Source organism: Oncorhynchus nerka, linkage group LG2 (assembly GCF_034236695.1).
Source record: "Oncorhynchus nerka isolate Pitt River linkage group LG2, Oner_Uvic_2.0, whole genome shotgun sequence".
NCBI lineage: Eukaryota > Metazoa > Chordata > Actinopteri > Salmoniformes > Salmonidae > Oncorhynchus > Oncorhynchus nerka.
In genome coordinates this window covers 12,812,989-12,839,418 of record NC_088397.1, presented here as the reverse complement: position 1 = coordinate 12,839,418, position 26,430 = coordinate 12,812,989, and the positions used below count along the sequence as shown (strand labels likewise).

Below are 26,430 nucleotides of genomic sequence, written 5' to 3'. Positions count from 1 at the left end.
AAAAAAATAGTTAAACACCAAAAACATTCACTTACAAAGTGTTCCAACTTTAACCACGTGCAGGTCAAATAAAGGAGAGTGTCTCTTCTGTCTAGATAATCTGTTTGCATGAATTCCTTCATCCGCACTTTGCCTAGAAGCCAAAATAATCGATTTTTCACACCAATCTTTTATGCGCGCACTCAGGTCACTCCAAACGGAATTTGGTTAGTAGAGAGCCTTATTAGGGAATTTAGTAATGAAGCCCTTTATTTATTTTTTATCTACGTCAGGTGAACTTGTGGCTTGTATTTACTTTCTACATTTTAGTCATCATTTTAAAGGAACAATTAGGGCGAAGTGCCTTGCTCAGGGGTACATCTACAGATTTTTCACCTAGTCAGCTCAGGAATTCGAACCAGCACCCTCTCAGTTAGTGCTCCAGAGCTCTTAACCGCTAGGCTACCTTCCTCCGTAGATACAAGTTGTATGTCTCTGCATCCAGAATGATAGAGGTAGTTTAGTGAGCCAATGCTAACTAGCGCTAGCGCAATGACTGCTAGCATGTGACTGGATGGTTGGCTGCAACCGTGTTAACGCTAGTTAGTAACTTCCTTCAAACTGCAGGCAGATATAAAAATGGTTTGCACATGTTCATCTGACTCTGGTGAAGTAGATAAAGGGCTTCATTGCCAAATTCCAGAAGTATCCCTTTAAAGATGTGAATACATTTTTTTTAAATTCCTTTATTTAGCTAGGTAAGTGTTAAAGAACAAATTCTTATTTTCAATGGCGGCCTAGGAACAGTGGGTTAACTGCCTGTTCAGGGGCAGAACGGCAGACGTGTACCTTGTCAGCAACCTTTCGGTTACTAGTCCAACGCTCTAAACACTAACCACCCCGCCGCCTGCACATCATTATATAGGCCTATTAATGCATTCAAATTATGTTTAAAAGTAGGCATAGACAATAATTCAGTGTAAAACATAGCCCACTGGCTAACAGTTTCTTGTAAATATTTTACATTAATTTTAGTCAATTATCTACCAATATTCTAATGAATTTAGCATAGGCTACTAAATTATAATACAATCATGATAATATATGGCCCTACAGAAAAGCTCGTAAATCTATTATAAGAAATGTCCCCTAAAGAATTCAGCACCAACGCACCACCAGTATCGGAAGGTGATGGAATGCAAAGCAGCATACGCACTCCGTAGCCCACTGACTTTCAAATTGGACGTCAGACTTTTCAGTACTCGGACACAAATAACTAACTACTATTTATATCTCTATTATGTTGGTGGGAGTGGAAATCCGATGTTTCGCAAGTCCGTCGATTCCATTGTTTTTTTTTGCTGAAACGTCAATGAATCAGTTTTACCAAGCTGCCTAGTTGCCCTAGTAGGCGTTGCTCTCTGCAGTATTTAACAAGTGCACCGGGACAAAGCGAGGTAGTCTCTCGACAGAGCAGGAACCCGAGAGCTCTTCAGTCAATTTGCGTATAACCTACAGACTTCAATGGGCCTACTATAACCTCAATATTGACACCAGTCTAGGGACTCTCAAAAGCATTCACGGGGACATTCTGTGCAATTTCTGTGTTGACGGAGTTACAAAGGACACCGAAAGGCCTTTTGTAAGTAACTTTTAAATAACAATACCCATAGTGCATTCTATCCTACTTTTTCACTGACAGAAAATAAAATGCATTTCGTTTTCATAGGCGATTATACTTTTTATAACTGGCATGTTATATGTTTGTTATTTGTTAGTTTTTATTGAGTTTAGAAAACGAATGCTTCGACATTACCCAACCATTCCATGGCGCTGAGATTTGTTGTGCTCTGAAGTTGTCATACATTTGTAAAAGCGCCCCGGGTCTCACAGTTGGGGGTGTGGATTAACAGTGGGTTCTATCGGATTAACAGTGGGTTCTATCGGATTAACAGTGGGTTATATCCCCGCAGACTGGTCTACATTCAATCAGATCTAGATTGCCCTGTATGTAAGCAACTTATACGGCAATGGATAGACGCACCTAAATTGTGCACAATAACGTTCTTTAAAAAAAATCTTAACATATTGCATTATAGTTGACAGGTAGAGAGGTATAGCGTGTTCAGGAACTGTGGGTCTGTTTATGTGAATAAATCACGCATCAAATAATTCATGGAAAAGTTATGTAGTTTATAGTGTGTATTTCGGTTAACAAAAGTCGTTTATAGTAGGACAACATTCATCTACTGTATCTTCAGAAGACTTATGCACAATCACTAAAATCCCACTTAAGACTGACCCATTTTGGTCATTCACATATTCAGCAGGTTATATGCTGGATGGACACCGTTAATAGCCTACCTTTCAATACATTCATTTAGTACAGATGGTTTCAGAATTTTCACTGTGAAAAAGAGTGGGGAGTGAGAAATGTGTGTGTGTGTGTGGGGGGGTTCCTTGGAGGAGGAGGGAAACAGTTTAAAGTTGCAGGGTTTCTAGAAGGGGGATTGAGAGGGAGAGGGAGGATGGAGAGGGGAAGGGAGAGGGGAAGGGAGGGGAAGGGAGATGGGGAGGGGAGGGGGAGATGGACAGGGAGATAGACAGGGAGATGGACAGGGAGAGGAGGAGGGAGATGGACAGGGAGATGGACAGGGAGATGGACAGGGAGATGGATCTGGAGATGGACAGGGAGATGGACAGGGAGATGGACAGGGAGAGGGAGTGTATTATGCAGAGAGGGAAAAGCAGAAAAGACAGAGATGGAGAAAGACAGAAAAACAGTGAGAAAGACTGAGAGACTGGGAGACTGGGAGATTGAGCTGCCCGACTGAGAGACTGGGAGACTCGGAGACTGAGAGTGGGAGACTGAGAGACTGGGAGACTGAGAGACTGAGAGACTGGGAGACCGGGAGACTGAGAGACTGGGAGACTGAGAGACTGGGAGACTGAAAGACAGAGAGACTGAGTGACTGGGAGACTGGGAGCGAGAAAGAGAGTGGAGGTGTGTATAATATGTGTATACTGTATGTTTGTTTGTGTGTGTGTGAGTACGTGAGTGTATGTGAGTGTGTTTGTGTGTGTCTGTGGTTGGATGTAATATTGGGGTGTGGTGGTGAGAGACGCTGTGTCCACACGGGCAGCTCTTTGTGCCCCAGACGGTGCTAGCTGCCCTGGGGCCATTGGGGGCTAGAGGGAGGACAAGGGAACCAGGTGAAGAGCCACTCTGTTTGACCAGTGAAAACACAACAGATTTACAAGGACTGGGGTCCTCAAAAGGGCCGCCGCGTTTTATGGCACGTGGAGATGCAGCATTTAATGTTATCCATTCCCAAATGGATGGTGGTGGGATTGACGGCAGTAACAACACCAAGCTTTCTGCAGCTTTTGTTATTATGTGACCCACCTCTCCCAAATGGGCCAGGCTTTTAGTCAGGGATTTAAGGTCATCTTAAAGACAGCTGTCTATCTACTCATGTTACCCACAATGCTTTTAAGGCTATATGGTAATTCTGTTAGATGAACAAACATCTGGCTAATGTTATAAGCAAATAAAGAAACGATTAAGTTGTTTGATGGTTAAATCCAGTCCATCTGTTTCAATTGCATTTATTATATTATAGTTCTATTTGTTTTACAGACATGAGGTATAAACTCTGAACATGTCTTATAAAGTATAAACTCTGAACATGTCTTATAAGGTATAAACTCTGAACATGTCTTATAAGGTATAAACTCTGAACATGTCTTATAAGGTATAAACTCTGAACATGTCTTATAAGGTATAAACTCTGAACATGTCTTATAAAGTATAAACTCTGTATAAAACATGTCTTATAAGGTATAAACTCTGAACATGTCTTATAAGGTATAAACTCTGAACATGTCTTATAAGGTATAAACTCTGAACATGTCTTATAAGGTATAAACTCTGAACATGTCTTATAAGGTATAAACTCTGAACATGTCTTATAAGGTATAAACTCTGAACATGTCTTATAAGGTATAAACTCTGAACATGTCTTATAAGGTATAAACTCTGAACATGTCTTATAAGGTATAAACTCTGAACATGTCTTATAAGGTATAAACTCTGAACATGTCTTATAAGGTATAAACTCTGACACTTATGTCTTATAAAGTATAAACTCTGAACATGTCTTATAAAGTATAAACTCTGAACATGTATAAACTCTGAACATGTCTTATAAGGTATAAACTCTGAACATGTCTGAACGTGTCTTATAAGGTATAAACTCTGAACATGTCTTATAAGGTATAAACTCTGAACATGTCTTATAAAGTATAAACTCTGAACATGTCTTATAAAGTATAAACTCTGAACATGTCTTATAAGGTATAAACTCTGAACATGTCTTATAAAGTATAAACTCTGAACATGTCTTATAAGTATAAACTCTGTATAAAACTCTGAACATGTCTTATAAGGTATAAACTCTGAACATGTCTTATAAGGTATAAACTCTGAACATGTCTTATAAGGTATAAACTCTGAACATGTCTTATAAGGTATAAACTCTGAACATGTCTTATAAGGTATAAACTCTGAACATGTCTTATAAGGTATAAACTCTGAACACTTATAAGGTATAAATGTCTTATAAGGTATAAACTCTGAACATGTCTTATAAGGTATAAACTCTGAACATGTCTTATAAGGTATAAACTCTGAACATGTCTTATAAGGTATAAACTCTGAACATGTCTTATAAACTATAAACTCTGAACATGTCTTATAAGTATAAACTCTGAACATGTCTTATGTATAAACTCTGAACATGTCTTATAAGGTATAAACTCTGAACATGTCTTATAAAGTATAAACTCTGAACATGTCTTATAAGTATAAACTCTGAACATGTCTTATAAAGTATCTGAACATGTCTTATAAGGTATAAACTCTGAACATGTCTTATAAGGTATAAACTCTGAACATGTCTTATAAAGTATAAACTGAACATGTCTGTATAAAACATGTCTTATAAGGTATAAACTCTGAACATGTCTTATAAAGTATAAACTCTGAACATGTCTTATAACATGTATAAACTCTGAACATGTCTTATAAAGTATAAACTCTGAACATGTCTTATAAAGTATAAACTCTGAACATGTCTTATAAAGTATAAACTCTGAACATGTCTTATAAGGTATAAACTCTGAACATGTCTTATAAAGTATAAACTCTGAACATGTCTTATAAAGTATAAACTCTGAACATGTCTTATAAAGTATAAACTCTGAACATGTCTTATAAAGTATAAACTCTGAACATGTCTTATAAGGTATAAACTCTGAACATGTCTTATAAGGTATAAACTCTGAACATGTCTTATAAAGTATAAACTCTGAACATGTCTTATAAAGTATAAACTCTGAACATGTCTGAACGTGTCTTATAAGGTATAAACTCTGAACATGTTTATAAACATGTCTTATAAACTCTGAACATGTCTTATAAGGTATAAACTCTGAACATGTCTTATAAAGTATAAACTCTGAACATGTCTGAACGTGTCTTATAAGGTATAAACTCTGAACATGTCTTATAAAGTATAAACTCTGAACATGTCTTATAAAGTATAAACTCTGAACATGTCTGAACGTGTCTTATAAGGTATAAACTCTGAACATGTTTTATAAACATGTCTTATAAACTCTGAACATGTCTTATAAGGTATAAACTCTGAACATGTCTTATAAGGTATAAACTCTGAACATGTCTTATAAGGTATAAACTCTGAACATGTCTTATAAGGTATAAACTCTGAACATGTCTTATAAGGTATAAACTCTGAACAGTCTGAACGTGTCTTATGAAGTGCTGTATTCCATGAAGACAGGCAGTAAAAGCCAAGTAGTGAGAGGTTTTATCAGTGTGTGAAGGGCTACTCAGCAGCACCAGTTGCATCCTGTGTTCTATGGTTCCATCTGATGTGAAGCTCTCTGGCTCGCTTCACATCTCTCTCTCAACAACACGGCCCTCTGACCCCTCACCCTCGAACTGTCGGTTCAAAGGAAAGGGTCATGACATGATGCCGGTTCACTGTTTCTAGTGAAGAACGGGACCGTTCACCTTCCATACCTTCCATAGACAGACAGACACACACACACACACACACACACACACACACACTCCATCCTGTCCATATCTCAATCGCAGGCTACGTTTCCGTGTCCGTGAAGTTCTCACCTTGAGGTATTCCTGGGTCGCATTGAGAGCGTCAGTACTCTCTTCACTCTCTTTGTGCAAGGCTAAGTGAATGTCGTTGTACCTACAGTATTTAGAGATAATTATTTGATTTAGCTTAAAATGGACCACGCCACAGTTACATTTGAAAATGGTATAATCTGAAAAGCACTTTATTTTGATTTAGTAATAAATCATTTACTGTCTTACTTCAGCTCATAATTCACTGGTAATACAGGCATAGTTGAAATAGTCCCTCAGCTCCCAGTTTGCAGTAGTCAGATTGGTCTCAGATGTGAGAATCTGTCTGTCTTAGACCATGATAACTCCTCCTTTGGCAGCGATGGCCCCAATCCTGCTTGTTATTTATGTACTAGGAGGAATTCTACTTGTTATTGATGTACTTGGAGGAATTCTACTTGTTATTGATGGACTAGGAGGAACTCTGCTTGTTATTTATGTACTAGGAGGAACTCTGCTTGTTATTGATGGACTAGGAGGAATTATACTTGTTATTGATGGACTAGGAGGAATTCTACTTGTTATTGATGGACTAGGAGGAATTATACTTGTTATTGATGGACTAGGAGGAATTATACTTGTTATTGATGGACTAGGAGGAATTCTACTTGTTATTGATGGACTAGGAGGAACTCTGCTTGTTATTGATGGACTAGGAGGAATTCTACTTGTTATTGATGGACTAGGAGGAATTATACTTGTTATTGATGGACTAGGAGGAATTATACTTGTTATTGATGGACTTGGAGGAACTCTGCTTGTAATTGATGGACTAGGAGGAATTCTACTTGTTATTGATGGACTAGGAGGAACTCTGCTTGTTATTGATGGACTAGGAGGAATTCTACTTGTTATTGATGGACTAGGAGGAATTCTACTTGTTATTGATGGACTAGGAGGAATTCTACTTGTTATTGATGGACTAGGAGGAACTCTGCTTGTTATTGATGGACTAGGGAACTGGAGGAACTTGTTATTGATGGACTAGGAGGAATTCTACTTGTTATTGATGGACTAGGAGGAATTCTACTTGTTATTGATGGACTAGGAGGAATTCTACTTGTTATTGATGGACTAGGAGGAATTCTACTTGTTATTGATGTACTAGGAGGAATTCTACTTGTTATTGATGTACTAGGAGAAATTATACTTGTTATTGATGGACTAGGAGGAATTCTACTTGTTATTGATGTACTAGGAGGAATTCTACTTGTTATTGATGTACTAGGAGGAATTGTACTTGTTATTGATGGACTTGGAGGAACTCTGCTTGTAATTGATGGACTAGGAGGAATTGTACTTGTTATTGATGGACTAGGAGGAATTCTACTTGTTATTGATGGACTAGGAGGAATTCTACTTGTTATTGATGGACTAGGAGGAATTCTACTTGTTATTGATGTACTAGGAGGAATTATACTTGTTATTGATGGACTTGGAGGAACTCTGCTTGTTATTGATGGACTAGGAGGAATTCTACTTGTTATTGATGGACTAGGAGGAATTCTACTTGTTATTGATGGACTAGGAGGAATTCTACTTGTTATTGATGGACTAGGAGGAATTCTACTTGTTATTGATGGACTAGGAGGAATTCTACTTGTTATTGATGGACTAGGAGGAATTCTACTTGTTATTGATGTACTAGGAGGAATTATACTTGTTATTGATGGACTAGGAGGAATTCTACTTGTTATTGATGTACTAGGAGGAATTCTACTTGTTATTGATGTACTAGGAGGAATTCTACTTGTTATTGATGGACTTGGAGGAACTCTGCTTGTAATTGATGGACTAGGAGGAATTCTACTTGTTATTGATGAGGAACTAGGATTGGAATTATACTTGTTATTGGACTAGGAGGAATTCTACTTGTTATTGATGGACTAGGAGGAATTCTACTTGTTATTGATGGACTAGGAGGAATTCTACTTGTTATTGATGTACTAGGAGGAATTATACTTGTTATTGATGGACTTGGAGGAACTCTGCTTGTTATTGATGGACTAGGAGGAATTCTACTTGTTATTGATGGACTAGGAGGAATTCTACTTGTTATTGATGGACTAGGAGGAATTATACTTGTTATTGATGTACTAGGAGGAATTATACTTGTTATTGATGGACTAGGAGGAATTCTACTTGTTATTGATGGACTTGGAGGAATTCTACTTGTTATTGATGTACTAGGAGGAATTCTACTTGTTATTGATGGACTAGGAGGAATTCTACTTGTTATTGATGGACTTGGAGGAATTCTACTTGTTATTGATGGACTAGGAGGAATTCTACTTGTTATTGATGGACTAGAAGGAATTCTACTTGTTATTGATGGACTTGGAGGAATTCTACTTGTTATTGATGGACTAGGAGGAATTCTACTTGTTATTGATGTACTTGGAGGAACTCTGCTTGTAATTGATGGACTAGGTAGGAGGAACTCGGGAGTCCTGAGGAATGTCTCTGTCTAATGAACTAGAGGGAAAACATTGAGAACATTCCTGGACACAGCAAGCGATCGGTCGAACCCCCTGACATCCCACCATGCCGCCTCGGACAGAGGCGCCATGCCCATGGGGAGCACAGGGGACATGACCCTCAGATTTATCCTCTAATAAAAAATACTAAAACGTCTCTAACACTACTAGCCACCTTGCAATTGTATGAAGTTGGCTTTAGCTATTCCAGATATGTTCCCAATCCCCCAACCCAATAACTAGCTACCCAGAAGCCATTTCAGGTTATCAATCTAGTTGGAGTAGCTAGCTTGTCTAAAACGATCTGAGCTGGAATGCCTGCTGGCAAGGTTGGAAGACTTTACAAAAGCAACCAATAACTAAATGTACTGAATAAGTCACATACCTTTCAATCTTTTACCCAGATTTGAGCATATTTAGTTTCTTTAAAATAATAACCACCGTCCAGGAGGATACAGACAGCTCATGAGGTATGCTTAGATATGCAGAAAAATAAACAGATATTTTTTTAACGTAGAATTAAGCATGGAAAATGCTGTTTCAGGAGTTTGAAAAATGGAAGATTCTCCAACTTCAGGACCACCTAGCCCCCCCCCAGACATCCTCACATACTTTGTACCCCCTCAGATTTCAGGGGTCATTGACGTCCCTGGCCTCTTGAGATGTTTTAGATAACACCTGTTGTCCCTCAAAACAAATGATTGTTTGATATATTTGGTCCATATGTTTGTGTGGTCACCCAGCAAATGTCTTGTTTTGCAAATGGACATATTTCCCCTCATACAGCCCCTCAGTTGATCCACTTGTTTTGCGCAAACTCTAAGCAGCTAACTTCTTGCTTTACAGATTGTGGATTCTGGCCTTCACAACACGGCCTTCCCCCTACTGCGGTGAACGCCACCATGAGTCTGAGTGTGAACGAGCTGACGGAGCTGATGGAGATGTGGGCGGAACTTAACTTCACAGGGGACAACATGTCATCCCACCACGTAGAGGCTCTGCTGTGCCCGGCTGGGTTCAGCCACGCGGCGGTGCTCTACACCCTCTCTGTCCTCTACATCTTCATCTTCCTGGTGGGCCTGGCCGCCAACACCCTGGTGGTGTGGGTCAACCTCCGCTCAGAGAGGAACCGCTTTGAAACCCACCTGTACATCCTCAACCTGGCTGTGGCTGACCTCTGTGTGGTGGCTACTCTCCCAGTCTGGGTCAGCTCGCTGCTACAGCGCGGCCACTGGCCCTTCGGCGAGGCCGTCTGTAAGATCACCCACCTGGTGTTCAGCGTCAACCTCTTCGGGAGTATCTTCTTCCTCACCTGTATGAGCGTGGACCGCTACCTGTCCGTGGCGCTGTTCGGAGACGGAGGGAACAGCCGCAGGAAGAAGGTGGTGCGGAGGGTGATCTGTATCCTGGTTTGGCTGCTGGCACTGGCCGCCTCCGTCCCAGACACTTATTTTCTGCAGGCGGTCAAGTCCACACACTCTGACGCCACCCTGTGCCGGCCCGTCTACCCCACTGACAACCCCCGAGAGTGGATGGTGGGCATCCAGCTTAGCTTCATCGTCCTGGGCTTCGCCATCCCGTTCCCAGTCATCGCTGTCTTCTACCTGTTATTAGCAAGCTCCATTGGCAACGCCAACCCGCCCGGCTCCAGCGCCAACTCAAACCAGGAGCGCCGCATCAGGTGAGTGTCCCCCACACACACACACACACACACACACACACACACACACACACACACACACACACACACACACACACACACACACACACACACACACACGCACAAACGCACACATGCACACACATGCACACACAAACACGTACACATTCACACACACACACACACGCTTTATAAATCCAATCAATGATTAATCAATGATTATTTTCAGCCGGAAGATCATCCTGACCTACATTGTGGTGTTCCTGGTCTGCTGGCTGCCCTACCACGGAGTCCTATTGGTGGACACTTTATCTCTCCTCAACGTCTTGCCCTTCAGCTGCAGGCTGGAGAACTTCCTGTATGTGTCCCTCCACCTGACCCAGTGCTTCAGCCTCATCCACTGCTGCATCAACCCCGTCATTTATAACTTCATCAACAGAAACTACCGTTACGACCTCATGAAGGCCTTCATCTTCAAGTATTCCACCAAGACGGGCCTGGCCAAGCTCATTGACGCATCACATGTGTCCGAGACAGAGTACTTGGCTGTGGTGGCGGTGGAGAATAACGTGTGATTGGCCCGCTGGGAGAGGAAAATTGTCCCTGAGGGGAAAATTGTCTTGGACACACAGAGGTGATGTCACACAACTCACAGAGAACTGACTCTCTACCAAACAGACTATACTTAAGGCCTGCTGAAAAGGCTGAACAGTTAACTGACTGAATGCAGTCCCTGGGAAGGACATCTCAAGCACATTAGACGCACTGTAAAAGACCAAGACCAAATATGCTCTGTTTCAGTGTAACTCCCGTTTTGTTGTAAGTTCCCCCTTTCTGAGTGAGTTTGGTTAACTTCCCCCTTTCTGAGTGAGTTTGGTTAACTTCCCCCTTTCTGAGTGAGTTTGGTTAACTTCCCCCTTTCTGAGTGAGTTTGGTTAAGTTCCTCCTTTCTGAGTGAGTTTGGTTAACTTCCCCCTTTCTGAGTGAGTTTCGTTAATTTCCCCTTTCTGAGTGAGTTTGGTTAACTTCCCCCTTTCTGAGTGAGTTTGGTTAACTTCCCCCTTTCTGAGTGAGTTTGGGTAACTTCCCCCTTTCTGAGTGAGTTTGGTTAACTTCCCCCTTTCTGAGTTTGGTTAACTTCCCCCTTGCCTAGTAACAGGGGTGGGGGTCTTCTTGAGAAAGCACTTCTTCTGAACTGGAGACTTGGTGTCACCCAAACAGATGGTTCAACGACACCGTAAACACACACACACACACACACACCCTTCCCCCTGCCCTGGTCAGAGCCACAGCGGAGGGAGACGAGGTGCTCTCCCTGCCAGTGTTTATGTGAGCAGGCAGTCAGTCAACCAGACTCCATTACTCTGAAGGACCTGCCACTGAATCAAGCCACTGTGTTTACATGGAAATCAGGAATGTCAAACGGACTGACAGCCGAGACCAGAGTCAAAACTCTAAAGCTATATTTTATTTTGTATTCTTTATTCTGATCCCCATCAGCTGACTCTTAAGCAACTTCTGGTCTTCACTGGGGCCATAAAAAAGACATTACAAACACGAAAGCCAATCTGTAGAATGTGAGAAGTAGATGTATGTATGTTGATGTGTGTATGATGGTTAGTGAGGTGTCAATGTGAGAAGTAGATGTATGTATGTTGATGTGTGTATGATGGTTAGTGAGGTGTCAATGTGAAGCCAGGAGAATCCATCCAGTCCCAAACACTCCTCTAGATGACGCATTTAGAAAGTATTGGTGCTTAGTATGTAAAATGAAGGAGTAGACTTTCAAATCCATTGTTTATTCTGTAAATATCATATTTATATATTTGTTGATCTGTAGGCGCAGTGATTTTGTGAAGTTTTGTGAAACGGAATCAATGAAGGTGTGCTTTCTGTGTAATGTTTAAAAATGGCAGTTCTGCTACTGTTTAAAATAATATACCATTAGTTATATTTCAGTTATCTTGTTCTTTTTGTTCAACTCGTTTGCATTTATTTCACTACACAAAAGAAAAACAGCCAATGTGTGTACATTTCAGTCACAACCTGCAAATCTTTTTGAATTTGCAAACGCAGTTTCTTGCCAGTCAGTGGATGTTTTTACGCTCTTGTGTAAAATAACAAATAAATGCACAAAACTGTTTATTATTGCCTCAAACTTCTTTGTCTGAGAGGGGAATATTTGTGTTTTGGTATGTATAGAATGCTCTTCTAGAACAATATGTGTCTGTGTGTGTTCTAGAATGTATGAGTTGTGTTCTCTTCCAGAACAACATGTGTCTGTGTGTGTTCTAGAATGTATGAGTTGTGTTCTCTTCTAGAACAACATGTGTCTGTGTGTGTTCTAGAATGTATGAGTTGTGTTCTCTTCCAGAACAACATGTGTCTGTGTGTGTTCTAGAATGTATGAGTTGTGTTCTCTTCCAGAACAACATGTCTGTGTGTGTTCTAGAATGTGTGTGTTCTTAGAACAACATGTGTCTGTGTGTGTTCTAGAATGTATGAGTTGTGTTTTCTTCCAGAACAACATGTGTGTGTGTTCTAGAATGTATGAGTTGTGTTCTCTTCCAGAACAACATGTGTCTGTGTGTGTTCTAGAATGTATGAGTTGTGTTCTCTTCCAGAACAACATGTGTCTGTGTGTGTTCTAGAATGTATGAGTTGTGTTCTCTTCCAGAACAACATGTGTCTGTGTGTGTTCTAGAATGTATGAGTTGTGTTCTCTTCCAGAACAACATGTGTCTGTGTGTGTTCTAGAATGTATGAGTTGTGTTCTCTTCCAGAACAACATGTGTCTGTGTGTGTTCTAGAATGTATGAGTTGTGTTTTCTTCCAGAACAACATGTGTGTGTGTTCTAGAATGTATGAGTTGTGTTTTCTTCCAGAACAACATGTGTCTGTGTGTGTTCTAGAATGTATGGGTTGTGTTCTCTTCCAGAACAACATGTGTCTGTGTGTGTTCTAGAATGTATGAGTTGTGTTTTCTTCCAGTACAACATGTGTGTGTGTTCTAGAATGTATGAGTTGTGTTTTCTTCCAGAACAACATGTGTCTGTGTGTGTTCTAGAATGTATGGGTTGTGTTTTCTTCCAGAACAACATGTGTCTGTGTGTGAGTGGCAGAACCTAATCAGCACCAACTGTGCTCCACCCCAGTTATTTCCTGTAGTTTGTGTCTGGATGAAGACAAACCCCAGGTGTTCACCAAGTCAGTTAACCGTGTCAATGACAGACCTTTCTACCCACCGGGGGCTGAAGCTGCACCAACTGTGTGTAAATGACACTGTCCTGGTAGAACCCTGTTTAACCAGCTGATGGGAAGAAAGAACAACACATGTATATCACAGCATGGACGTTATTGAGCACATCTCTTCTTTTCCACAACATACAGTAATCTTGTTAAACCCGTGTTTATCCCAAAGAACTCTGTATATATGGGGTAGTTTATATGTTTAGCTGCTGCAGATTCAGGACATGAAAGGAGAAATATTGAAATCACAATTAATCATGTTTCTCCAATAACAACAACCAAGACATGATATTTAATAAACACACAAACAAACCAGCTCCCTGGTGGGAACTATGCTCTTCCAGTAGGGTTGTCCCCCGTGTCAGGGGCAGTCGCATCCACATTAGCCCAGTGGAGTGTGATGATCCCTAGGGCAACAGACAGACTGACTGACAGTGGCTCCTGACTGGCTCCTGGACGATTCCTCCAGCCCTGTCTAAACTTGTCCCCTACCTCAGGGGCCTCGGGCTAGGCTTGTTACGTGGAGTGGCAGGTAGGCAGAGAGGCCGCGTTCTGGCAGGAGACATAATGATGTTTGAAAGCTTACAAGTTAGCTGTTACACGGATTGTTATGAGAGTTGACTCAGAAGCTGGTTTTGGGATAGCTGGGGAGTCCAGTCAATGAAACTCAAAGACATGAGTATCTGGTTTCCAACTGGTTTTCAGGGTTAACTAGTTTGGCATCTACCCAGCCTGTCCCAATCAAGCACTTTCCACTATGTATAAGATTCTATAGGAGAACATACAGAAAGAGGCATGACAGTCAGGACATTAAGACAGATCCAGTAAGACAACAGCTAAGACTAACCCCTGTGCTATTTCACTGTTTCACTCTCCCGTCCAAACATCAATGGGGACTTCCAGAACAACGCCAGAGAGGTCTAAGAGCATCGCACCCTCTCCTGTGTGAGGGCCTCCTGAATGGACTGATCGTGGGAGCAGTGTGCGTCTGAATGCCAAAGGCCTCCGTGGCGGCACAGCCATGTAGCAGAACAAACAGCCTTTCACTGTACCCTCATTCCTCCTGGGACACAGAAAAGCCGGCGTTGTGTGTGTATGAGTGGTTGTGTGTGTGTGTGTGGACTCCTCGTTCTCACGGCCATGAATGTGGCAGTGAAACAGCGATCTGATCCACTGTTAGATCAGTCTCCCAGGAGGTATGGGCTCATTATCCAACCCCACTCCTCCACCCCTCATCACCCCCTCCCTCATCCTTCCATCCTCCCTCATCCTCCCTCATCCTCCCATCCTCCCATCCTCCCATCCATCCCTCATCCTCCCATCCTCCCATCCTCCCTCATCCTCCCATCCATCCCTCATCCTCTGTTCTGTTAGAAGGTGGGAGCGGGAAGCAGCGTTGACGCCTGACGGACTGATCTGGTCAAGACAAACATGAGTAGAATCGTCAGACCGTCTTGTGCTGAATCTTCCCACCAATTAAAAGTCTTTCTGGAGAGACACTGGAGTTGAACTCACTGTTGGCGAGAGCTGCCATATCAGTGTAGACTGGAGGAACCTGCTCTTGCTAGTGTCAGATTGTCAATGGACTCCATGAAACAGATTTATACACATGAACGAACAGACTAATAAACATAGATTGCATCTATGCTGCATCTAGGCAATTGACCCCTCCGTTGGGGCAACGGGGGAACAAGCTCCGTATATAATCTGATTCCCTTTCCAAACCATGGCACTGAAATGGATATCAACTGCACTGTACCAAATGTGGAAGTCTGAGGGTCATTATCATAACATCATGTATGTGAGGGCTTTTCCCCTTGTAGAAGGAAACCTGTCCAGCCTAACAATCAGACAAGTCAGAGCTGAAACAATAGTGGGTAGATAAGACTCTTCATTGGTATCATGAGGATAGTCAGAGCTGAAACAATAGTGGGTAGTTCAGACTCTTCATTGGTATCATGAGGATAGTCAGAGCTGAAACAGTAGTGGGTAGATAAGACTCTTCATTTGTATCATGAGGATAGTCAGAGCTGAAACAATAGTGGGTAGTTCAGACTCTTCATTGGTATCATGAGGATAGTCAGAGCTGAAACAATAGTGGGTAGTTCAGACTCTTCATTGGTATCATGAGGATAGTCAGAGCTGAAACAGTACATTACATTTACATTTAAGTCATTTAGCAGACGCTCTTATCCAGAGCGACTTACAAATTGGTGCTTTCACCTTATGACATCCAGTGGAACAGCCACTTTACAATAGTGCATCTAAGTCTTTTAAGGGGGGGTGAGAAGGATTACTTTATCCTATCCTAGGTATTCCTTAAAGAGGTGGGGTTTCAGGTGTCTCCGGAAGGTGGTGATTGACTCCGCTGTCCTGGCGTCGTGAGGGAGTTTGTTCCACCATTGGGGGGCCAGAGCAGCGAACAGTTTTGACTGGGCTGAGCGGGAACTGGACTTCCTCAGTGGTAGGGAGGCGAGCAGGCCAGAGGTGGATGAACGCAGTGCCCTTGTTTGGGTGTAGGGCCTGATCAGAGCCTGGAGGTACTGAGGTGCCGTTCCCCTCACAGCTCCGTAGGCAAGCACCATGGTCTTGTAGCGGATGCGAGCTTCAACTGGAAGCCAGTGGAGAGAGCGGAGGAGCGGGGTGACGTGAGAGAACTTGGGAAGGTTGAACACCAGACGGGCTGCGGCGTTCTGGATGAGTTGTAGGGGTTTAATGGCACAGGCAGGGAGCCCAGCCAACAGCGAGTTGCAGTAATCCAGACGGGAGATGACAAGTGCCTGGATTAGGACCTGCGCCGCTTCCTGTGTGAGGCAGGGTCGTACTCTGCGGATGTTGTAGAGCATGAACCTACAGGAATGGGCCACCGCCTTGATGTTAGTTGAGAACGACAGGGTGTTGTCCAGGATCACGCCAAGGTTCTTAGCGCTCTGGGAGGAGGACACGATGGAGTTGTCAACCGTGATGGCGAGATCATGGAACGGGCAGTCCTTCCCCGGGAGGAAGAGCAGCTCCGTCTTGCCGAGGTTCAGCTTGAGGTGGTGATCCGTCATCCACACTGATATGTCTGCCAGACATGCAGAGATGCGATTCGCCACCTGGTCATCAGAGGGGGGAAAGGAGAAGATTAATTGTGTGTCGTCTGCATAGCAATGATAGGAGAGACCATGTGAGGTTATGACAGAGCCAAGTGACTTGGTGTATAGCGAGAATAGGAGAGGGCCTAGAACAGAGCCCTGGGGGACACCAGTGGTGAGAGCGCGTGGTGAGGAGACAGATTCTCGCCACGCCACCTGGTAGGAGCGACCTGTCTGGTAGGACGCAATCCAAGCATGGGCCGCGCCGGAGATGCCCAACTCGGAGAGGGTGGAGAGGAGGATCTGATGGTTCACAGTATCGAAGGCAACCGATAGGTCTAGAAGGATGAGAGCAGAGGAGAGAGAGTTAGCTTTAGCAGTGCGGAGTGCCTCCGTGATACAGAGAAGAGCAGTCTCAGTTGAATGACTAGTCTTGAAACCTGACTGATTTGGATCAAGAAGGTCATTCTGAGAGAGATAGCGGGAGAGCTGGCCAAGGACGGCACGTTCAAGAGTTTTGGAGAGAAAAGAAAGAAGGGATACTGGTCTGTAGTTGTTGACATCGGAGGGATCGAGTGTAGGTTTTTTCAGAAGGGGTGCAACTCTCGCTCTCTTGAAGACGGGAGGGACGTAGCCAGCGGTCAGGGATGAGTTGATGAGCGAGGCGAGGTAAGGGAGAAGGTCACCGGAAATGGTCTGGAGAAGAGAGGAGGGGATAGGGTCAAGCGGGCAGGTTGTTGGGCGGCCGGCCGTCACAAGACGCGAGATGTCATCTGGAGAGAGAGGGGAGAAAGAGGTCAGAGCACAGGGTAGGGCAGTGTGAGCAGAACCAGCGGTGTCGTTTGACTTAGCAAACGAGGATCGGATGTCGTCGACCTTCTTTTCAAAATGGTTGACGAAGTCATCTGCAGAGAGGGAGGAGGGGGAGGAGGATTCAGGAGGGAGGAGAAGGTGGCAAAGAGCTTCCTAGGGTTAGAGGCAGATGCTTGGAATTTAGAGTGGTAGAAAGTGGCTTTAGCAGCAGAGACAGAGGAGGAAAATGTAGAGAGGAGGGAGTGAAAGGATGCCAGGTCCGCAGCGAGGCGGTTTTCCTCCATTTCCGCTCGGCTGCCCGGAGCCCTGTTCTGTGAGCTCGCAATGAGTCGTCGAGCCACGGAGCGGGAGGGGAGGACCGAGCCGGCCTGGAGGATAGGGGACATAGAGAGTCAAAGGATGCAGAAAGGGAGGAGAGGAGGGTTGAGGAGGCAGAATCAGGAGATAGGTTGGAGAAGGTTTGAGCAGAGGGAAGAGATGATAGGATGGAAGAGGAGAGAGTAGCGGGGGAGAGAGAGCGAAGGTTGGGACGGCGCGATACCATCCGAGTAGGGGCAGTGTGGGAAGTGTTGGATGAGAGCGAGAGGGAAAAGGATACAAGGTAGTGGTCGGAGACTTGGAGGGGAGTTGCAATGAGGTTAGTGGAAGAACAGCATCTAGTAAAGATGAGGTCGAGCGTATTGCCTGCCTTGTGAGTAGGGGGGAAGGTGAGAGGGTGAGGTCAAAAGAGGAGAGGAGTGGAAAGAAGGAGGCAGAGAGGAATGAGTCAAAGGTAGACGTGGGGAGGTTAAAGTCGCCCAGAACTGTGAGAGGTGAGCCGTCCTCAGGAAAGGAGCTTATCAAGGCATCAAGCTCATTGATGAACTCTCCGAGGGAACCTGGAGGGCGATAAATGATAAGGATGTTAAGCTTGAAAGGGCTGGTAACTGTGACAGCATGGAATTCAAAGGAGGCGATAGACAGATGGGTAAGGGGAGAAAGAGAGAATGACCACTTGGGAGAGATGAGGATCCCGGTGCCACCACCCCGCTGACCAGAAGCTCTCGGGGTGTGCGAGAACACGTGGGCGGACGAAGAGAGAGCAGTAGGAGTAGCGGTGTTGTCTGTGGTGATCCATGTTTCCGTCAGTGCCAAGAAGTCGAGGGACTGGAGGGAGGCATAGGCTGAGATGAACTCTGCCTTGTTGGCCGCAGATCGGCAGTTCCAGAGGCTACAGGAGACCTGGAACTCCACGTGGGTCGTGCGCGCTGGGACCACCAGATTAGGGTGGCCGCGGCCACGCGGTGTGGAGCGTTTGTATGGTCTGTGCAGAGAGGAGAGAACAGGGATAGACAGACACATAGTTGACAGGCTAGAGAAGAGGCTACGCTAATGCAAAGGAGATTGGAATGACAAGTGGACTACACGTCTCGAATGTTCAGAAAGTTAAGCTTACGTAGCAAGAATCTAATTGACTAAAATGATTAAAATGATACAGTACTGCTGAGGTAGGCTAGCTGGCAGTGGCTGCGTTGTTGACTTTGTAGGCTAGCTGGCAGTGGCTGCGTTGTTGACACTACACTAATCAAGTCGTTCCGTTGAGTGTAAAGTTTCTACAATGCTGCTATTCGGGGCTAGCTGGCTAGCTAGCAGTGTTGATTACGTTACGTTGCGTTAAAAGAACGACAATAGCTGGCTAGCTAACCTAGAAAATCGCTCTAGACTACACAATTATCTTTGAAACAAAGACGGCTATGTAGCTAGCTATGTAGCTAGCTACGATCAAACAAATCACACCGTTGGGACTGTAATGAAATTAAATGAAAATGTGATACTACCTGTGGAGCGAAGCGGAATGCGACCGGAATGCGAAAGTTCTATTCAGTAGACGTTGGCTAGCTGTTGGCTAGCTAGGAGTGACTCCTACGTTAAGGACGACAAATAGCTGGCTAGCTAACCTCGGTAAATTAAGATAATCACTCTAAGACTACACACTCTAAACTACACAATTATCTTGGATACGAAGACAGCAAAGACAACTATGTAGCTAGCTAACACTACACTAATCAAGTCGTTCAGTTGAGTGTGATAGTTACTACAGTGCTACGGTAGACGGTGAACGTTTGCTAGCTGGCTAGCTGCTGGGCAGATAGGAGGACGACGAAGTACGATAATTACGCAATTATCACTCTAAGACTACACACTCTAAACTACACAATTATCTTGGATACGAAGACAGCAAAGACAACTATGTAGCTAGCTAACACTACACTAATCAAGTCGTTCAGTTGAGTGTGATAGTTACTACAGTGCTACGGTAGACGGTGAACGTTAGCTAGCTGGCTAGCTGCTGGGCAGATAGGAGGACGACGAAATACGATAATTACGCAATTATCTTTGATACAAAGACGGCTATGTAGCTAGCTAAGAAGAAATTGCTAAGATTAGACAAATCAAACCGTTGTACTATAATGAAATGTAATGAAATGTAATGAAAAGTTATACAACCTGCAGACCGAAGCAGACCGAAGCGCGGATGCGACCGCTCGCTCCAACAGAAAGCAATGACAGTAGTGGGTAGATAAGAGTCTTCATTGGTATCATGAGGATAGTCAGAGCTGAAACAATAGTGGGTAGTTCAGACTCTTCATTGGTATCATGAGGATAGTCAGAGCTGAAACAATAGTGGGTAGTTCAGACTCTTCATTGGTATCATGAGGATAGTCAGAGCTGAAACAATAGTGGGTAGTTCAGACTCTTCATTGGTATCATGAGGGTAGTCAGAGCTGAAACAATAGTGGGTAGATAAGACTCTTCATTGGTATCATGAGGATAGTCAGAGCTGAAACAATAGTGGGTAGATAAGACTCTTCATTGGTATCATGAGGATAGTCAGAGCTGAAACAATAGTGGGTAGTTCAGACTCTTCATTGGTATCATGAGGATAGTCAGAGCTGAAACAATAGTGGGTAGATAAGACTCTTCATTGGTATCATGAGGATAGTCAGAGCTGAAACAATAGTGGGTAGATAAGACTCTTCATTGGTATCATGAGGATAGTCAGAGCTGAAACAATAGTGGGTAGATAAGCATCTTCATTGGTATCATGAGGATAGTCAGAGCTGAAACAATAGTGGGTAGATAAGACTCTTCATTGGTATCATGAGGATAGTCAGAGCTGAAACAATAGTGGGTAGATAAGACTCTTCATTGGTATCATGAGGATAGTCAGAGCTGAAACAATAGTGGGTAGATAAGACTCTTCATTGGTATCATGAGGATAGTCAGAGCTGAAACAATAGTGGGTAGATAAGCATCTTCATTGGTATCATGAGGATAGACAGAGCTGAAACAATAGTGGGTAGATAAGACTCTTCATTGGTATCATGAGGATAGTCAGAGCTGAAACAATAGTGGGTAGTTCAGACTCTTCATTGGTATCATGAGGATAGTCAGAGCTGAAACAATAGTGGGTAGATAAGACTCTTCATTGGTATCATGAGGATAGTCAGAGCTGAAACAATAGTGGGTAGATAAGACTCTTCATTGGTATCATGAGGATAGTCAGAGCTGAAACAATAGTGGGTAGTTCTGACTCTTCATTGGTATCATGAGGATAGTCAGAGCTGAAACAATAGTGGGTAGTTCAGACTCTTCATTGGTATCATGAGGATAGTCAGAGCTGAAACAATAGTGGGTAGATAAGACTCTTCATTGGTATCATGAGGATAGTCAGAGCTGAAACAATAGTGGGTAGATAAGACTCTTCATTGGTATCATGAGGATAGTCAGAGCTGAAACAATAGTGGGTAGATAAGCATCTTCATTGGTATCATGAGGATAGTCAGAGCTGAAACAATAGTGGGTAGATAAGACTCTTCATTGGTATCATGAGGATAGTCAGAGCTGAAACAATAGTGGGTAGATAAGACTCTTCATTGGTATCATGAGGATAGTCAGAGCTGAAACAATAGTGGGTAGATAAGACTCTTCATTGGTATCATGAGGATAGTCAGAGCTGAAACAATAGTGGGTAGATAAGCATCTTCATTGGTATCATGAGGATAGACAGAGCTGAAACAATAGTGGGTAGATAAGACTCTTCATTGGTATCATGAGGATAGTCAGAGCTGAAACAATAGTGGGTAGTTCAGACTCTTCATTGGTATCATGAGGATAGTCAGAGCTGAAACAATAGTGGGTAGATAAGACTCTTCATTGGTATCATGAGGATAGTCAGAGCTGAAACAATAGTGGGTAGATAAGACTCTTCATTGGTATCATGAGGATAGTCAGAGCTGAAACAATAGTGGGTAGTTCTGACTCTTCATTGGTATCATGAGGATAGTCAGAGCTGAAACAATAGTGGGTAGTTCAGACTCTTCATTGGTATCATGAGGATAGTCAGAGCTGAAACAATAGTGGGTAGATAAGACTCATGAGGAGTAGTCAGTGCATTCACAAGACAAAAGTCTATGTTCCAACATGCGTAAAAGAATAACATTTAGAATGCATGTCCAACACATTGCTTCTAATTGGTACGCTATGAACATTGGAACAGAGCATCCCAGGCCAATCAGTGAACGCCTGCATAGGTCATGTGGGAAAGGGCGGAGGTCAGTGGATTTGCATGTTTCACTGGGCTCCACCCTATGGGGCCTCTACTTCTGATGTTAACTGTTAGCATAGCGCTAATGGACCATTCAACAGCTGCCTGTGTATACGAGGTCTGAGCTGCTAGTTTAAACTTACTTTAACCCTGCTCCGTTGTTTGGTAATTAGCTTGTAAAGTGCAAATAGACATAGTGGTTCTCTCATGGGGGGTCCCTGGACTGGTTATAGGTTAGCTTATTGGTCAGTCTTTATCCAGTGTGGGGAGGACATTCCTAACCCATAGAAAGGTGAAGCTAACTGGGTCAAGGATCAGTGGAGATGGAGCATTGAGGAATGAACAGCCTTTGGTCTATCGGGTCACCTGGGTACAGAGACCACATGATTATTTCTTCAAATGGGGTCTTCCTGGGCCGGTCCGAAATGGAAGAAAACCCTATTTTGTTCCTGTCATGTGACACCATGTTGGGAAAACAGGCAGGTAATGATGGGAAGAGCTGATTGTGATTATTTTTACAGGGAGGTGGTTTTGCCTCTATTCTATGTTCTGTAAATTGTGAAAGTATCAACAGTAATGTTTATAGAAGAGTTATCTGGAGCAGAATGTGTCTTGGAGAGGGAGGGACAGACAGACAGACAGACAGACAGACAGACAGACTCAGCGAGGGGAAGACAGACAGACAGACAGACAGACAGACAGACAGACAGACAGACAGACAGACAGACAGACAGACAGACAGACAGACAGACAGACAGAGCCTGTCCTTCCCTGCCCTCCTGTGTGAGGACAATGTTACTGAAAAGAAAGAAAGGAAAAATAAATGATTTTCATACTTTTCCTACGTAGAATTTAACCTTTGATTCAATAATAACCAACTGCTAATCTGATTGATGTCTGGACTACAAAAGGAATGCTTGCAGCCTTTTAAACAGAGATTTGGGTTTATTAGAAAAATCTAATAATTATAATGTTATTTTTTAGATCAGTGGGGTTATATATAAAAGGTTCCCATTGGAACAAGATACTAGGGCAACAAACTACACTTGGCATTCAGCTAGATTCACTAATTGGAAAGCCTTGGCCTGGTTTTCCCCTTTCAAACAGTGAAATCCATAATTCATATTTGTCCTGCTGAGATGAAAACAAGCCGACATCCCCTCGACAAGGGGGTAGTCTGCAGCTAGCGCTCAGCATTGTGGGTCAAGGCTCAGTAGCCTAGACAACTTGAGAGGTTATTTTCTTAGATCTAACCTCTCTCCATAGCAACTAGTCTGTAGCCATGGAGATCTGGTGTTATTGTCAGAAAGTAATATTGATGATTTGCATAGACAGAACGTCTACTCCTCAAACTCAAAGCTCTTTACCTATATTAATACGTGGTTAAGTCAACATCATTATTAGTTAGACACAGCACAGAATGGTGGAAGCATTACACTACACTGTATTTGAGATGCAGCATTCCATTAAATGTCCTTCTTTCTGTGTGTCAGTACATTGGGGCCCAGGCCTGGCCAGGCACGGAGGCAGAAGTTCCTTAGTTAGTCAGTTAGGCCAAATCAATTCAAGGGGCTTTATTGGTATGGGAAACATGTGTTAACATTGCCAAAGCAAGTGGAATAGATAATATACAAAAGTGAAATAAACAATAAAATTAACAGTAAATATTACACTCACAGATGTTACAAAAGAATAAAGACATTACAAATGTCATATTATGTAACGATGTGTTGTAACGATGTGCAAATGGTTAAAGTACAAAAGGGAAAATAAATAAACATAAATATGGGTTGTATTTACAATGGTGTTTGTTCTTCACTGGTTGCCTTTTTCTTGTGGGGACAGGTCACAAATCTTGCTGCTGTGATGGCACACTGAGGTAGTTCACCCAGTAGATATGGGAGTTTATCAAAATTGAGGTTGTTTTCGAATTCTTTCTCTTTCTCTTCTGCCTTTCAGAGGCATGGGAGGAGTGTGTGAGTAGGGATCTCTCTCTTCTGCCCTTCAGAGGCATGGGAGGAGTAGTGTGAGTAGGGATCTCTCTCTTCTGCCCTTCAGAGGCATGGGAGGAGTAGTGTGAGTAGGGATCTCTCTCTTCTGCCCTTCAGGGGCATGGGAGGAGTAGTGTGAGTAGGGATCTCTCTCTTCTGCCCTTCAGAGGCATGGGAGGAGTAGTGTGAGTAGGGATCTCTCTTTCTTCTGCCCTTCAGAGGCATGGGAGGAGTAGTGTGAGTAGGGATCTCTCTCTTCTGCCCTTCAGAGGCATGGGAGGAGTAGTGTGAGTAGGGATCTCTCTCTTCTGCCCTTCAGAGGCATGGGAGGAGTAGTGTGAGTAGGGATCTCTCTCTTCTGCCCTTCAGAGGCATGGGAGGAGTAGTGTGAATGAGGGATCTCTCTCTTCTGCCCTTCAGAGGCATGGGAGGAGTAGTGTGAGTAGGGATCTCTCTCTTTCTTCTGCCCTTCAGAGGCATGGGAGGAGTAGTGTGAGTAGGGATCTCTCTCTTTCTTCTGCCCTTCAGAGGCATGGGAGGAGTAGTGTGAATGAGGGACCTCTCTCTTTCTTCTGCCCTTCAGAGGCATGGGAGGAGTAGTGTGAGTAGGGATCTCTCTCTTTCTTCTGCCCTTCAGAGGCATGGGAGGAGTAGTGTGAGTAGGGATCTCTCTCTTCTGCCCTTCAGAGGCATGGGAGGAGTAGTGTGAGTAGGGATCTCTCTCTTCTGCCCTTCAGAGGCATGGGAGGAGTAGTGTGAATGAGGGATCTCTCTCTTTCTTCTGCCCTTCAGAGGCATGGGAGGAGTAGTGTGAGTAGGGATATCTCTCTTTCTTCTGCCCTTCAGAGGCATGGGAGGAGTAGTGTGAATGAGGGATCTCTCTCTTTCTTCTGCCCTTCAGAGGTATGGGAGGAGTAGTGTGAGTAGGGATATCTCTCTTTCTTCTGCCCTTCAGAGGCATGGGAGGAGTAGTGTGAGTAGGGATCTCTCTCTTCTGCCCTTCAGAGGCATGGGAGAAGTAGTCTGAGTGTGTAAGGGCAGGGCCAAGTCTTCTGTTGAAAAGAAAGAGAGGTTTCAAAGAAGCCTACATCACCTTACAACCGCTGTACAGACAGGAGGAGAGGGAGAGAGGGAGGAAAAGGAGAGGGGGAGAGGCCTCTATGGCCAGGGCTACTTCTGTGAGATTGACATATGTGTGTGAGAACCCCAAAGGGGATTATCTTCATGGTGGAGATCCAGGTTTCTTTCATTCATATTCAAATGATCTAATAATGCAATCACAATGGCACAGTAAATCTGCATTCTAACTCAGACACACATCTTTCATAGACACACAATCCACAGCTTTCAGCTCCAAAGAAAACGTGACCAAAAGAATGTTCCAGTGCATTGACCAATTCATTGAATTGCCATGAGCTAGACACACACACACACACACACACACACACACACACACACACACACACACACACACACACACACACACACACACACACACACACACACACACACACACACACACACACACACACACACACACACACACTTTCTGATAGGGGTTCCTCCTCTGGCCAGTCTGGTCCGTTTGTATTGAGGATTCATGTCTCTTCTCATCTGTTGAATCTAGCAGGGACTCAGTAAGGCTTATCTGTCCTGGCCAAACAGTGGCATATTAGGTTTACATTTACAGCGCAGCAGCCCATTGTGAGGCCCATTGTCCCTGGCTAGGCCTGGGTTATCTACTGAGGATTGTATTCAGTGTCATTAGGGAACGATGCATCAGTAATACTCCACCGACACTCCAGCACAGCAAGGGGCTGTCAGATAAGGGTGAGGGAAGAGTGGATAAAACCCATGCCTCTTCACAACCCCTGGTATATTGGATATTGTATGCAGCTGCTGTATCCTGGTAGGGATAAATTCCTTAAACCAGCTAAATCTGAAATATTTATGCAGTAGCAGTTAAACCATTTCCCCAGTGGTTAAATCAAACTCCTGAATGGTTTTGGAAAGGCAATTTAAACTCCTGTTACAAGTTCAGGTGTGTGTGGACAGTAGTTTATGAGGAAAATAAAAGATGGCTCAGCATTTAGATTTTTCTAAGGTTACAATTTGAAACAATCTCCAAGGTATTGGTTTATGTTTAGAGATAAATAGTCCCATTGAAATTGACTGAGCCAGCAGACTCGGCCAAAGTGCTGTCCGTAATTATTTATAGTTTTTTTTGCAATTGCTTACACACTTGTTGCGGAATTTGGCTCATTGTGTCAAAGCTCTACACACAAGCCAAATGAGACACAACACTTGGAGATAAACATCTCACTTCTACATCTCACTTCTATGCAGCAACAACACACTGATGTA

The 26,430-nt window shown here is 43.5% G+C and overlaps 1 protein-coding gene across 1 annotated transcript; it reads left to right on the top strand.

The window, feature by feature from the left end:
• Positions 1-1,274: 1,274 nt before the first annotated feature.
• ackr3b (atypical chemokine receptor 3b) lies at positions 1,275-12,491 on the top strand. Its single transcript, XM_065023290.1, has 3 exons — positions 1,275-1,621; positions 9,535-10,369; positions 10,578-12,491. The coding sequence occupies exons 2-3, from the start codon at positions 9,591-9,593 to the stop codon at positions 10,921-10,923; spliced, it is 1,125 nt and encodes a 374-aa protein (XP_064879362.1). The 5' UTR covers positions 1,275-1,621; positions 9,535-9,590; the 3' UTR covers positions 10,924-12,491.
• The last annotated feature ends 13,939 nt before the right edge of the window (positions 12,492-26,430 follow it).